Genomic DNA, 15,463 nt, shown 5'->3' with positions numbered 1-15,463 from the left:
CATTTCAGTTATTAATGATTTACAGATGTTACTACACTGTAAAGACAACCACATAAAATAAGCAGTTGTAATAAAGGTAAATACATGAGGTTAGTGTAACAAAAAGAACTTGAGATACAGAGTATATCCTTTGTACACAGGGTGTGCTTTGGTGCCTGGATGAAATCACATGATGGAGGTATGTAGATTAAATATGGAAACAGGCTGACTTGGCTCTGATTACCTTTGATATTAGATTTCTATCTTTAAAGTTTGTTTGTGGTTATGGTCGTCGTGCATCAATTACATCAACATCTATTACAAACACTTGAGATACACGTCCAGGTTTATTTTTAACTGTCACCTTCCTCTTCTCTGTGTGGCAGAAAAATATATTTTTTGTGAAAATGAATAAAGAAAAGCTTTGGGAGGAGAACTGATAATAGTATACCGCATTGGGTCTGTTTGGTTTATTGATCAGGGACAACAGAACTAAGGTATCTGCTACAGTTAAATATGTAGATTAAGGTTTACACCTTATATATCTACAAAGCCATGATAACTTTGGTAAGGACTATTGATGATACCTCTAAACACCTTTATTATTTTCCAATTTAAGGCTGGATCACTATTTGTGTTTATAAGTAGAAATAATTGAAGCAACCAAGGGAAAAATTTATAAAACTTTTTTAAAAAGTGCTTGAAGTTGAATGGACACATTATGTTTCCCTTGTAATTCAACCAGTTTATGACTGAATCATTTTCTTTAGATGTAAAAGATTAGGTGTTTGTGTTTGTGAGAAACTGGCTGCAACCAAGTCACTGTAGAGTAAAATGATTTCCATTTTTTTCACAGCAGTTGTGTAATTTATTCATAATATAACTGCTGTGGAAATACATGGAATTGCATGAGATTTGTACATAAAATGATAGGTATTAGTTTCAATTTGCTCACACAAACTAGAGTGAACAGGAGGTAGCTGCCTGTTTCTCAGACATGAAGATACTGGCTGAAAAACAAAAATGTCCCAGGAGAGAAATTATGGGATAAAAGGGGAAATTCTTTTTTAGATCCTGAACCTTGCTTTTTAAATCACAGATTAATGTCTGTGGATAGATAACACAGTCCATCAATATATTTAGATACATTCAAAGACACATACTGATTTAAAAACCTTTTCTCAGTAGGTAACGGTTTAGTAAATAAATGTGTTTTTCTTATTTGAAAAATCCATTATGGTAATAAAATCACACCTCCTCTTGTCCACTGTTTCCCAGCACACATCTACATGCTATTTGAGATTGTGTGATAACATACGGTCACCAGCGATAGGTGAACACAAAGCTTAGACTTCAAAGATGAAAACATCCAGCGTAGTATGCATTTGATGGCCACCGCAGTGGCGATGCTGTACATCAAGTAGCTAGATAATATCCATTCAAAGATTTTTTTGACGATATCTTGTGGGAAAGCTTGACAAGGTTCCTTCATAAGTCATACATCCCTGTTAATCACTATAAACTGGTTATACTTTGTGTAATGACAAATTTTAAGCCCTGAATGGCACGTACACTTCAGTTGATAATGATATCACTTGTGTTGCCTCTGCAGAGGATCTCTCAGACGGCGAGGAGGTCTTCCCAAAGGAAATCGCCAAGTGGAACTCCAATGACCTCATGGACAAGATTGAAGCCACAGACGCAGAGGAAACTCCTGGTATGATGAAGACTATGAGCATATACATAATATACAGTCACACTGCTGTCATATTTGACGTTGAGAGTGTGTGTGTGTGTGTGCGTGCGTGCGTGCGTGCGTGCGTGTGTGTGCGTGTGTGTGCGTGCGTGTGTGTGTGTGTGTGTGTGTGTGTGTGTGTGTGTGTGTGTGTGTGTGTGTGTGTGTTTTCAGGTGAGCTGTTCAAGGAAATGACTGTGGATTATGAAAGAGCAACCAGTGAGGAAAGACTAGATGAGGTATGTGTGTTAGACATGGAGTGTGTATGTACAAAACGTAATCCTAGCCAGCACCATCGCAAGACAATGCCCTTCAGGCCCCAAAGCTTTTCTTGATTTCATTTTAGCTTTCACTGTGAAAAACAAACTTAGTGTTGTATATCAGGCTTTACACTTTGGAGGATAAGATAAGGGCTGCTTGTCCCTGAGCCTCTCCGTCCTCTTGTGTTCAGATGCGTGGCTCTGTTAGCGGCCAAGCCGATAGCTCTCCCATTCCCACCATCATGGTAACAAGGCACCAGTCAGTAAGTAAACATTTTGGCCCCAGTGCACTGTGGACTTTAGTAGCTCCACAGAGACCTACGATCCCCCTGAACAAACCCAGTACTTACTGCCCCTGCCCTTTTCCCTGCTGTTGCCCAAACCCAAAACCACGTGTCCTCCTCAACCTCACCACCCTCTGTTCAACTCCCGTGTACTTGCAGCTGTGGCGTTGAGTGTACATACAGTGCTTCTATGAAAATGTGAAGTTTTGGATCAGAGTGTGTAAGACAAAACTACACATTGTGTTGTTTTATTTAATGTGACTTGTCCTCAGGAAGCATTGTCATTGTTTGTTGTTAGTTGAACAGTTGTCCAGGTGGAGTGTAGGTTGGCTGTGTTTTGTTTCCCGTCATGGTTCTCCGCCCGTCTGTAGTCGTGAAAAGAATTTTGTTGTGTGGCCCATGTTTGAAGAGATAGGCACCAAATGTCAGAATCCATTACTAACAACATCTGATGAAAGTAATTTGATGCCCATTGTTTTGATGCATTATTGTTTATCTGTGTTTCTTCCCCCACACTCAGTAAGCATGCTTTTTTAACTGTCTTTGGCCGTGCTAATAAAGAGGATGTTCTCATAAGTAAATATACTATTTATTGAGCATTGTCCAAAACTTGTTCCTCAGTGTTCCCACCCATCACCCTTCTTGTAATTCGCTGTCCTCAGGAAAGCTCATCCCAGCAGTGCCTGCAGCCTTCCAAGATCCATGTGCTGATCTTGGTACTGCACGGAGGGAACATCCTGGATACAGGCGGAGGCGACCAGAACAGCAAGCAGGCAGACGTCAACACGATTAGTACGGCTTTTGACACAGTCATGCGTGTTCACTACCCCGCTGCGCTGGGACGCATCGCCATCCGCTTGGTGCCCTGCCCTGCCATCTGTGCCGAGGCCTTCTCCTTGGTGTCCAAGTAAGAGGACACACATGTAGACTTTTGCAAGGATTGTGGATAATGATGAAAGGTTTGTTTATTGGCTGTGACTGCTGTTTGCTTATGATGGAAAAGGTCCAGGTGCAGCTCATGACCACTGCCCCTTCTTCCTGTGTTTATTTATTCAAACTCCTCAGTTGTTGTTTTAGACGTCAAAATATGTTCGCAATTTGATTTTGTCCGTTTTTGTCTTTTGTGGCAGCTTGAGCCCTTATAGCTACGATGAGGGTTGTCTGTCCAGCAGCCAGGACCACATCCCACTGGCAGCTCTGCCCCTCCTGGCCACGTCCGCTCCACAGTACCAGGATGCCGTGGCCACTGTCATCGCTAGAGCCAACCAGGTCTTCACTGATTTTATAAAGTCTCTGGACGGGTCTGCCTTCTCTGGCCAGGTCAGTTACCGTCCTGTGAAGTTATGAGTACTGCTGAATTCTCTGATATCAACAATTTTTTTTTTTGTTTTGTTTTGTTTTTTTGTCTTTTCTTTTAATATTCAATTTTATAATGAGCTATATATGTTTTAGTTTCCAAAGATATATCAGTATCACAGTTGAGCTAGGTCTTTAATGTCTTTTCTTAGTCATTACCTTTTGTTTATATATATTAGTTGACAAACACCCATTTAACAATAAACACTGACATACGTTTCTTTTCTTATGCTAACTCATGTTGGAGAAGGTGTTGCAATATTTTAGGTAAACCTTAACCATAAGGATGTTGTTTGTCAAAAATATTATTTCTGATCCTTGATCTCTCTAGGTATGTCTAATTGGAGACTGTGTGGGAGGAATCTTGGGATTTGATGCACTGTGCAGCAGCAATCAGACAGTAAATGAAAGCCAGAACAGCAGTAGGAGGGGCAGTGTCGTCAGTGTACAGGTAAGAGACTTAACATTCAGTGGAGTGATTACATTTTTTTAACTAAGAACCTAAAAAAATAAGTGTAATACACTCTTAAATGCCTGTTGAATGAATGCCCCGCAACTAAAATTAATTTACTCATTATAATAAGACTATTTATGCTGTAAGTTTTCATAACAAATTTTCCTGATTCGTCCCCCGCAGGATCAGGACCTCCTCTCTCCTGGCATCATTGTCAACAGCGGGCATGGGTCATCTTCTCCAACCCTGGAGGGCAGCCGCCACCTCAGCCGCAGTAACATCGACATCCCTCGTGCAGGTGACGACACAAAGAGACAACTGCCACGCAAGAGAAGTGACTCCTCCACCTACGAACTGGACACAATAAAACAACACCAGGCCTTCCTGTCCAGGTGTGTTGTGTGTGGGATGACAAAAATCCCGACCTGTAAGATGAGGAAAAAAAGCCCTTGTTTCATATGTACTGTCAGAGTGTGATTTATTTTTAGGTCTGTGTGAGGAAATGACTTTGTGCTGTCCTTCCAGTTTACACTCCAGTGTCTTGCGGAATGATGCAGCTTCACGCAGGTCGAGCAGCAGCACTATGCTGGATGGAGGATCCCTGGGGAAGTTTGACTTTGAGGTGTCTGACTTTTTCCTCTTTGGCTCTCCACTGGGCTTGGTACTCGCCCTGAGAAAGACTGTCATTCCTATGCTAGATGGTAAGCTACTTCATACAGAGGAATGCAACGTTTGCTATAGTGTAATCAATGATAACAAATATTGTTTACATTGTAAAAAAAACTAAAAAAACAGGTAAAATGTTCTGTCTCCAAAAGTGCAAATAGTTTGCCTCAGGAGGAGATGCTCTTATTAGTATTGTAGCATATAGAGCGCATACCTTCAAATTAGTTTTATATAATGTATATCTAGTTGGTATTCAATAAAATGCCAGTAGACCTTGTGTTTTTTAGACAAGCTATCTTGCATAACTTTTCCATCTGAATCAATCTTGGTTCACTTCCTCCCTCTAGTGGCCCAGCTGCGCCCTGCCTGTCAGCAGGTCTATAACCTGTTCCACCCAGCCGATCCCTCGGCCTCCCGCCTGGAGCCTCTCCTGGAGAGGAAATTTCACCTCCTGCCTCCCTTCAACGTGCCCCGTTACCAACGCTTTCCCCTGGGAGATGGAAACTCTGCCCTACTGGGTGAGCCCTCTGCACGATGATTTATGGAAGCCTCATTTATATCAATTCAGTGAATATCCAATCATGAATTACATTGTAGAATCATTTATGTAGTTCTGACTTGGATTCACATGCACAGACACAAATGCAAAATTCCCTGTTATAAAATGGCTGTTTAATTTCTCCTTTGAACTTAAGATCACATCAGCTGACACTTCAGACACTCTTCCGTTTCCCATGGATGCATGCCATAGACAACACATGTCTTGAAGATGCTTTAGTAGCACACTTTGAGTTTCTCCACACACAGAGTAAACATTGTCTCAAAGAAAAATGAAACATTTTTCTACTGTTTGCGCTTCAACGTCTTTTGTGAAGCAGTTTACTCATCTAAATGTGGTCATAGTCCTGCTGGTGGTCTCTGTTCAGACTGGTCATTACAGTAGAGTAACCCTTAGAGCCTCACCCTGTCCTTTTTACACAAATCTCTGTCTGTGATTCCCCAAGAAAAAGGACACAGAAAGGTAGCCAATGAGCAGAGAATTTTTTTTTCTGGGCTCAAATAGCTTCCACCACTGAACCAGGATCCAGGGCTTATTAGAAAGTGGCATAGGGGGTAAAAAGAATTAAGATATTTCTTAATGACTTCAGGCCAGGTTTTTGATGTGTCAGTCCTAAAAGTGATAGCTTTCATCAAATGAGCTGTCACTGAATATCCTCAGGTTTACCTTGTTAACTAACAGAGTTTAACAGAGTTTTCAGTACTGGCAAAGCTTTACAGACAAATTCAAGCTCATTTTTGAGTTAAGTGCAAAAGATTGTATGACTAGCAGACGCCAGGCCTTTTACAGTCTTAGAACAATGATCTGACAGTATATGACTCAGAAGCATTTGTGGTTCAAATAAGTGGGCTCAACTAAGGGCTTGACTCTGCTTTCTTGTCTCATGTTCAGTTGTTCTTGCTTCATATGTTTTTGTGTCTTCCTTGTCTTCTTTCCTTCTTCCTCTCTTGGCCTCCTGTCCCCATATCTGCGTACCTGGCTCTCTACCTCTAAAACCCCTCCTGACCTCTGCCCCCCTCTGCCCCTTCCACCTCCCTCTATAGTGGAGACAGTCCAGAGCAACGCTCAGCTGCTACTTGACAGCGGGCCTACCCTGTCCCTTCGCTGTCAGGAGACCATCAGTGAGACCTGCATCCCTGTGCCTGTGCTAAACTGGCAGGAGGGCTCCCTCAAAGCCACACCCGCCACTATGGAGTGTGTGTAGCCTCTCCCATTCACCTGCATCTGCCCACACCCCCCCATTCACTGTGTTTCTTTTGTCTGTTTGTTCCATCCCTCCTGCTCTCATGTCCAAAATGCTCAGATTTATATTGACCACATGTTCTCTCAGAATATTCCCATCACTGTTGTTTCAAAAATCTACACCTGCTGTCATGTTTTTCTCGAGACATTCAGACAAAGATGCATTGATAGACCAGTACACAGTATGTACTGCATATATGCCTTTACTAGAAGCATTCAGTCTTTTATCTAAATTGCTCTTTGTAGGCGTTTTACTTGACTGGTTGAATAGAAATTATAACAAATTGTTACAACATGTCATTGGAATACTCTGGAAAAAATCTGATCAGCATCTCATGTGGTGTTTGGTTTTGTTGTTGCCATCATATATTCATGTCGCATTCAGTCTTTGGAGGACGCAAGCATTTGTGTTTGTGCTGTGGTTTTTAAGCCAGGTTTTAGATGTCTCTGCGTCATTTCCATAATATCAGATATTAATGTGAAGAGAGGGTATTTCTACAGTCGTCTGTGTTTCAGAGACAGGTTTTAATGTGAAGATTGTGCTGCTTTTGATGTTGTGTTTGCACAGTGTACTTGGAGTCCTTACTATACGTCCTGAATATAGTGTGTACTACTCTATGTTTCTACTTGTGTTAATGGTCAGAGGTCATCTGATTTTACAAAATGTCAAGCGCTATATATGATATCACTTGATTATTAGATAAAAATCACCTTCATCAGAGATACTAACACTAACATGGATGTGACTGTAACAGATGTGGACATTTGTGATTTTACATTCACTAAGTGTTTTATGTATTCATATTCTCGTGTTTCCACTTGGTTGGTTATAGAAATCTGACCTTGGTCACCATGTGGCCGCCTTGTGGTTTCACATATCCTCTGGAACCATGGTGCCTGCTGTCACATTTCTCTCCTGCTGCCCGAACTCACATCTCCCTCCTCCCATCACTGTGAGCTCCCCTTACCTGTGTCTCTGTCTAATGGGATCTCCTTGTTTCGGCTCAATAGCGGATGTTGTTCAGTCTCATGGTGGTGTCTTCATGGACAGTTCGTACCCCTCATCCCCCGTAACGGGCCCCCTCTCCCGGGGCCAGCGGAGGGCCAGTGAGGTCAGCATTGCCAGCCAGGTCTCAGGAATGGCAGACAGTTACACTGCCACCAACATAGCCAACAGTAAGTGTTCTCAATACCAACCAGTGTCTCTTTCTTTCTTCCTTCCACTCACACAAACACTGATACTAGTTATTCTCCTTCTTTCTTTCAGTCCAGCTTTTCTCTATTATTCTGTCTAGTTTCTCCTCACTCATCTTCTCTCTCTCTTTCTCAACTCCATTACTCTGACTCCACACACACCCCGCACTCCAGCTGGAGCAGTCTAGTCAGCCAGGTAGACAATGAATATCCCGCTCGTTTGCTACTTCTGCTCAGCCAGACTTAACACCTGCACAGAATGGCGACCCATGGAGAACGTCTTGTCCATTTCCTGTTAAAAGTCCCAAACAGAGTCCTGAAGAAGAAGAAGCTTAGTGCCACTTTCCACTGTCTGTCTTACTCTTATCCACTGTCTAAATGTAAATGCAATGAATGAGTGCTGCATTTATCTAATGTTGTAATGCATGTAGACACCTGCCTCCCTCAGCCATTTCTGCATCGTCCACTCCCTATTGCAATGTTTGCTGAGTGAACCAGTACTCTGTTTCCTGTTTGTTTGATTGTCCTCCGAATCACCCCCTTCCCCCCTCCCTCACTCTTTCTCTTCTTTTTGTTCCCTGGACATTTATTTGTTGCTCACATTACTGTTGTGAACACTGCATTTTTAGCACCTGCAGTACAGCCCTGGAGCTGCACCTAAACTAATTGTCAGAGATCTGCTCCTGCAGCACCGCAGCATCAGACGATCTTCCACAGTATCACCCTGCTCCACTACTTTAACAGTTATTTTTCAGCTTTGACATTCACAGTTCTCTTTAAGGCATCTTCCTGACACCAGACACATCCCAACATCATTCTTCAAACTGTCATAAACTGTCACATACCAACATGCATCCATTTTCTCATATGGTGTCTTTGTCTTTGTTTTTCTCCCCATAGCCAAATCATGCCAAATTAACCAATCCAAAAAGTTCAGCCTTTTGTCCCAACTCGCCCTATCGTCACAAAATAAATTCTTCCTGAAAAGTCCTCCTAAGTCCCGTAAGAAAGCAAAGGCTGACCAGGCTGCAGGATCACCTGATGCAGATCCAGTGGCAGAGCTGGACGGTGAGGCAGACTCTAGTGAAGGTCTAAGTCCCATTGGCCAGTACGAGAACTGCCCGTCAGCGGGGCTGGACTCTGCTATATCTGATCTGGTCTCACTGGACTCCCAGGCTGAAGTGGAGCAAGGTATATTTCTAAGGGATGGGACTGCTGAAATCAACATGAGACTACAGGTCTTTTCTTTGTGCTGCTCTATACTCTGCCACAATCCAAAAACTTTGTTGCTCTTCCAGAAAGCCTGTTTTTCCTCCCCTTTACTTGTGTTCTTTCGAAACTGAATTCATAAAGATTCAAGGCTGTTACCTGCACGGATGAGAATTAATGTATAAGTCCAGATTTTGCTGCTTCATTCCAAATCCATGATCTTTTCTCATGCCTATACTAACATGAATAACCATCTTCAGTGTCTCATCTAATCACATATCAGTTCTAACTTTGTTTTTCTAATTTCTGAACTTGAATTCCAGCACTTGATCTTCTTGTTGATAACAGTTATAAACTCCTTCCTTTCCTTCCTGTAGCTGGAGAACTACTGGGATCGGTGATGATTGTGGTTAAGGACTGAAATAAACTTTTTACTTTAGCCTCAGGGGTGTTGCACCTTTGTGTGGCATTACAAACCTCCCACTTACAGTTTCATCTTACGTCTCTGCACCCTATGCGATCCATTCCCGTCACAGTTGCAGCACGTTGGTGGGGCACAAAGAGGTTGGACTTTGCCCTGTATTGCCCCGATGCTCTGACCGCTTTCCCCACAGTGGCTTTACCACACCTCTTCCACGCATCATACTGGGAGTCCACTGATGTTGTGTCTTTTCTCCTGAGGCAGGTGAGTAAACATTACACTGCTTGTTAATATATAACTTGCAGGCTGCAAGTCCTCTTCAGAACTACTGAGGATGGATCATTGAAATGTTCCCTGTAGGTTATGAGGCATGAAAACTCCAGCATCCTGGAGCTTGATGGAAAAGAAGTGTCTGAATTCACCCCCTCCAAACCTCGAGAGAAGTGGCTCCGCAAGAGGACTCATGTAAAGATCAGGGTAGGCGTCAGATCTACTGCTTTAGGGCTGCTTTCTATTTAATCGCAACACCCTGGGTTCACCTCTGCCCTTTAACTTTGGCCTTTCTAACCAAATTTCATCAGATATTATAAAAAAATATATATATGTTGGAAACGTAACATCAGTAACATGTTTATAGTTCAGTTAAATACACAAAAGCTAAATTTCAGAATGTATCTTTCTTTCCCTCCTTTGACAGAATGTGACTGCCAACCACCGAGTAAATGATGCCGTGTTTACCGAAGACAGCCAGCAGGTCGTGACAGGTCGCTTCATGTACGGCCCCCTGGACATGGTCACTTTGGCAGGGGAGAAGGTGAACTCTCTTTTGTCTTCGCTTGCAGCAGCACACAGACCGGTGTCAGTAATGTCTGTGTAATTTATGTTTGTGCTCATTTTCCTATTGAAAGGTTGTGTTTGTTTTTCAATCCTGTCCAGGTTGACCTCCACATCATGACCCAGCCTCCCTCAGGAGAATGGGTGTACTTCAACACAGAGGTGACCAACAGTAGTGGCCGTGTGTCTTTTATCATCCCAGAAGACAAGCGTCTGGGCATCGGAGTCTACCCAGTTAAAATGGTTGTCAGGTGAGATTAGTTTGGTACCTTTTCGATACCCCAACCCTAATGGTGTGTCTTAGTTTATTGAATTATTCAGGCTCTTTTGTGCATTTTGTATTATTATAGTTCAATGTCCTCAGGGTGAATTTCAAGAAAAAAAAAAAGATTTTGATCTTTGTGTCTCTCCATTTTTCTTACTCTCTGTTGTTCTTTTTATTCTCCAGGGGCGACCACACATTTGCAGACAGCTACCTGACAGTTATTCCACGTGGCACAGAGTTTGTGGTATTCAGTATTGACGGGTCTTTTGCTGCCAGTGTGTCAATTATGGGCAGTGATCCCAAAGTGCGGGCAGGAGCTGTGGACGTTGTCAGGTACCTAGCTGCTCCTTTCTGCTGTCTTCTTTCAGATTGAAGTACATAAGCATATGGTGTTGTTATTTATATCTTGGTATATTCTCCTGTTGCTCCTCGTCGCAGGCACTGGCAGGATTTAGGCTATTTGATCATCTATGTGACAGGACGTCCAGACATGCAGAAGCAGCGGGTAGTGGCTTGGTTGTCTCAGCACAACTTCCCTCATGGCATTGTCTCCTTCTGTGATGGTTTGGTCCACGACCCGCTCAGACACAAGGCCAACTTCCTCAAGACCTTAACAGAGGTCAGACTTACAGGAAGGGAGGATTGAGGGGGGTCTATGTGCTGTTTTATGAGTACTGTAGATTGTGTGTGTGTGATTTTGATCTGTGTGGAATGAAAAAAGAATATCCTTTTAGAGGTGATAATTAAACAACAATGCTGACATGTTTACCCAGTAGTTTGGAAAGATGCAACAGTTCTCTTTTCATTTGACTGATTCCAGGCTCACTTGAAGATATTCGCTGGCTATGGATCAACCAAAGACATTTCAGTCTACAACTCCATTGGCCTCCCTCCCTCCCAAATATACATTGTCGGCAGACCCTCCAAGAAGATGCAGCACCAGTGTCAGGTACCGTTTGGTCATTTTATACACAAAATGGGAGATTTTGCTAAATAAATAGCCCATTATTACATGTCAAGAATGAATAAATAAAATAAATGCCCAAAGCTCTAAGAGAAACATGTAACGCTGGTCTGTAAAACTGCCACTCATAATGCCAAATAATAATTTGTTTAAATGACTGAAACAGTATGAACTAAATGAATGAGGATGTAAAAACGCTGTTTCTTCCTAGTTGACAGTCTGTCTCTGCTCTGATCCTCTCAACAGTTCATCACAGAGGGATATGCAGCTCATTTGTCTCAGCTGGAGTATAACCACCGTTCTCGGCCAGCCAAGTCCAGCAGCGCACGTATGGTGCTACGTAAAGGCAGCTTCGGCCTGGGCGCAAACAGCGACTTCCTGAGGAAAAGGAACCACCTGCTGCGCACCATCTCCTCCCAGCCAGCCCCCAGCTCCCCAACAGGCAGCATTCACAACAGACCAGAGCGCACACAGAGCCAATCAGACAGCGAACGGCTGGAGCGGGAGCGACTGGAGCGCGCTCACAGCCACAGCCAGGGAGCAACCCAGCGCAGCATGAGCATCACAGCGAGCTGCTGGGGCCGCAGCAGCAGCACCAAGATGGAACCAGGAGTTCTCAGCCCAAAATAGGATTAGGGAGACAATATGAGCGTACCTTTGCGAGAGTGACTTATAGATACAGTGCTGAGGAAGAGACACGTGACATTAAGATAAATGGAAAGAGTGAAAAACAGTTTGCCTGCACCAGATGGGTAAAAATCATAGGTGCTACAAACCACTCTTTATAAAACTAATGCCAGTCACATTTATGGACAGAAGCTATGGCTATATTTATTATAAAACACACAACTCAATAGGCATTTCAAAAAGCATTTTCCTCAAGCAGGAACATGCACACAAACAGATCTAGCTAATGTTGTAGGAATCCAGACCATTTTTACTGTTTAGTAACTATTTATCTTGAATACAAGGTCGGTTTTCCTCCTACAACAGGCTTTTAGATTGGAGATGGTCACACATAAAAGCATCTCCATGCTGTTTACTCCAGCAAACAACAGAGTGGTTACAGACAGTTTGTATCAGGTCCACTTCTGATACTGCACTGCAGCTGACTACTGTGGCCACTGCAAGCACAACAATTACTATAGAGATAAACTTTGTGAACAATGGTTTTAAAGCTATGTCCTTTTTATGCGGTAATCAGAAAAGTTGTAGTCTGAGAGGAGAGCTAAGAATCAGGTCAAACTGGACTGAATGTGTTTGTTTTCTGGGTGTGACCACACAAACAGTCATTTAGCCCAAATGTATCTTTGTTAGATTTTCTTTTCATTGTCATTTATCAACAATACAGAGCAATGTTATGGTGATTTATAAACCAACTAGAAATGATTTGATCAAGAGCTGTTGCTTATTGCATATACTTCTAGCATTTGCAAACTACAATGAGTAAATGATGTTTCAAACCATACAGTCCAGTTTTTCTTGTTTTATAGTCATCCCTCAGACCAAAGAACCATCCAAATATCACATGACGCAAACTACGAAATTACCCTTTAACTGTGGTTGCAGCTGAAACTGTTCCTGGGTTTTTTTTTATTTTTTATAGCATTTCACCACATGACACCATACTGCGCTGCTGTACCTTCCTAAATACGTAATGTATGACTCAACTATAGAGAAACCTCCTGCTACTGTACGGTTAATGTGCCAAAGTAAATATAGAATGATATGCTGTACATGAACAGAGAGGAAAGGATAAGGGTTTCCTGTGTAAAAATGGAATAGATTGTGTAAGTATGTAGTTGAATGCCTTAACAAGGCTTGTACATAGTTGTTATATTACAGTGCAGATCTGGTATCTGGTCCACTGAAGACCAGTTTCAAGTGTCTTCTTTCCTCTGGAGATAAACACCAACTCATTCAGGATACACTTTATTGATTGATGATGATAATTATTGTTATTTAAGATATATAGATATTTTAAAATGTATTGATTTTGTGAACAAAATGTGTTTTAAGATTACTTTAGCTAAGTTGTGTTTTTTTTTTTTTTTTCCTTCAAACTTCAGTTGCAGCAGCCAAAATTCAAAGGTCTTTGCCTGGTACAGTATTGTATTTCTGTTATTTTATCTTGCAGATCACCAGAATTGTATCGACAGAACTGCTATATTGTGTCATATATTGTATGTTTGTTATTATCTATTTTGGAAATTTGGGATATGGCTTCTCTCTGGTTATCCCTAAGCTGTACATGAGGCGTTGAATGTGCTAATAGATAATCCTCCCTAGGTTAAGGTCTCTTTCTCTGTTCTGCTGCGCCATTAGAGGAAGAACAATCTGCAAATTGTAAATTCTGTACAATATTCTGTCAGAAGTAGGAAAACAGAGCTAAGACTTACTTTATGCTGTTGGCCATTTATTTCTGATTTATTCATTCAAATGATGTTTATTTATCCCTCTAATAGGCGTGTACAGAGCTGACTGTAATGGACCAATATGGGCTCAGACATAAGGGGAAATGTGCAATATTACTCAACCAAACCACAAGATCAAACAGACTGTGCTGAAGAAATGTCACAGTGCATTGACAATCAGTTGAACTGGCACATATTCTACAGCCGTCAAAATGGAGAGGGTATCTGAAAATGTCTCTGCGCCACACAAACACACAGGTACACGTGCAAGTCCATTTTACAAAGTAGAGATTTCTCACAATGAAGTGACCTGAAGTGACCACTGACCTGATACTGGTATGGGATATTACACTAGGTTCTCTCCTGTGGACACATGCTCGGTCTTTGTTTTTGTTGTGATGTTTCCATTCCAGCACATGGGTGTCTAGACGAACCCACATAACACTGACTGTAAGAGTGACCCAAAAATCAACACTTAAGTTGCCAGTTGATTAGGTATACATAGCTAAAAAAAAAAAAATCATGCCGTCTAATACAACAACCCTGCAATAAAGCCTACTTACATGAAGGTCATAATGTTCGGTATTTGTTGGAACTCTTAAGAGAAGTGTTCATTCAAATGAAAGGTCATTTTGGAGGCTGCAGTTCATGGTGCTGTTGAATTGTATTGTGAGAGGAGTTTCTAATATTTTGTCCTCGACACGCATCACTGAGGGTAGACTAAATATTAGACAGCTGAGTGAACATCCTAGAGCAAAGGTAGACTCAGTATAATCTCCCTAATGTGGACTGCCAATGTAGTTCATGCTGTACTACCGTCCCTCAGCATTTGAATTTTTTGTCAAGATTCGGCTTGAAGCCATATAGACAACTCTTAGGGAAGCTGCTGTTTAAATAGCGGCCGTTAGTACATTTATAGTAATTACAACAAAAAAAGTAAATGGTGCAAAATATGCTCTCATGTAAAGTTGGCAACTTCTGAACCATCCTCCCTTCCTCAGAGATCTGAATTGCCTGGATATTAAAATCCAGAGAATGTAAAGACGAAGCGGTGCGGTAATCTGAAGTTTGGATACTTCTGGGCAGACACTTGCTTCAATTCTGCTACTGACACACTTTATCAGAGGCCTTACATTTCCCTATTCTGCCTTACATTCACCATTGTATTGCGAGGCCTAGATTGAACGCTGCTCACACTGAAAATTGACTTCATGGAAAAGAATAGACTGTTCATGTAGACTTTGTGGAAATAGGAAAATGCCATATTTTCTTAAGTCTGTGGTTTGTTTTCTCTTTAAAGGAAATGCACAAAGGAGAAATTTGTTTGACGTATTTCACCAACATTAGAAAATCCATCACTGTCTGAAGCTCTGTCCCCCGGGTTAATGCAATGCTACAACTATTTCATCAGCAGTTCGCATTCACAGGCTGTATATATATATACACAACATACCTTGGTAAATTAAGCTTGGAAAATATTTTCATTGTACAGGGTGTGTATCTTGTAGGTTTTGGATAACTTCATTTTCGCCCAATCCCTTGTGTTTTTATGTACAGTGTATAAAGAATATATAAAGAACAACTAAGTAATTCTGGCCTTTTTTCACACACAGTGGTAATGTTGTCA

At 41.8% G+C, this 15,463-nt stretch overlaps 1 protein-coding gene across 6 annotated transcripts in view; it reads left to right on the top strand.

The window, feature by feature from the left end:
• The window catches only part of LOC130169332 (membrane-associated phosphatidylinositol transfer protein 2-like), a 41,239-nt gene extending 25,821 nt beyond the window's left edge, over window positions 1-15,418 (top strand). The window contains exons 8-27 of one of the 6 annotated variants that reach the window (XM_056375996.1): window positions 1,592-1,696; window positions 1,889-1,953; window positions 2,166-2,237; window positions 2,921-3,165; window positions 3,389-3,578; window positions 3,946-4,065; window positions 4,252-4,460; window positions 4,594-4,769; window positions 5,082-5,252; window positions 6,337-6,489; window positions 7,547-7,711; window positions 8,630-8,920; window positions 9,475-9,623; window positions 9,720-9,836; window positions 10,057-10,173; window positions 10,296-10,444; window positions 10,642-10,791; window positions 10,897-11,077; window positions 11,279-11,407; window positions 11,669-15,418. In XM_056375996.1, coding sequence (XP_056231971.1) covers window positions 1,592-1,696; window positions 1,889-1,953; window positions 2,166-2,237; window positions 2,921-3,165; window positions 3,389-3,578; window positions 3,946-4,065; window positions 4,252-4,460; window positions 4,594-4,769; window positions 5,082-5,252; window positions 6,337-6,489; window positions 7,547-7,711; window positions 8,630-8,920; window positions 9,475-9,623; window positions 9,720-9,836; window positions 10,057-10,173; window positions 10,296-10,444; window positions 10,642-10,791; window positions 10,897-11,077; window positions 11,279-11,407; window positions 11,669-12,052 — 3,338 coding nt within the window. In that variant the 3' untranslated portion in view covers window positions 12,053-15,418. The remainder of the gene's footprint in view (window positions 1-1,591; window positions 1,697-1,888; window positions 1,954-2,165; window positions 2,238-2,920; window positions 3,166-3,388; window positions 3,579-3,945; window positions 4,066-4,251; window positions 4,461-4,593; window positions 4,770-5,081; window positions 5,253-6,336; window positions 6,490-7,546; window positions 7,712-8,629; window positions 8,921-9,474; window positions 9,624-9,719; window positions 9,837-10,056; window positions 10,174-10,295; window positions 10,445-10,641; window positions 10,792-10,896; window positions 11,078-11,278; window positions 11,408-11,668) is intronic. The other 5 variants (XM_056375991.1, XM_056375992.1, XM_056375993.1 and 2 more) reach the window with 5 other exon arrangements.
• Window positions 15,419-15,463: the final 45 nt, after the last annotated feature.

Source organism: Seriola aureovittata, chromosome 5 (genome assembly GCF_021018895.1).
Source record: "Seriola aureovittata isolate HTS-2021-v1 ecotype China chromosome 5, ASM2101889v1, whole genome shotgun sequence".
Lineage (NCBI taxonomy): Eukaryota > Metazoa > Chordata > Actinopteri > Carangiformes > Carangidae > Seriola > Seriola aureovittata.
Note: the sequence above shows the minus strand (reverse complement) of the source record. Positions and strands in the feature narration are given on the sequence as shown.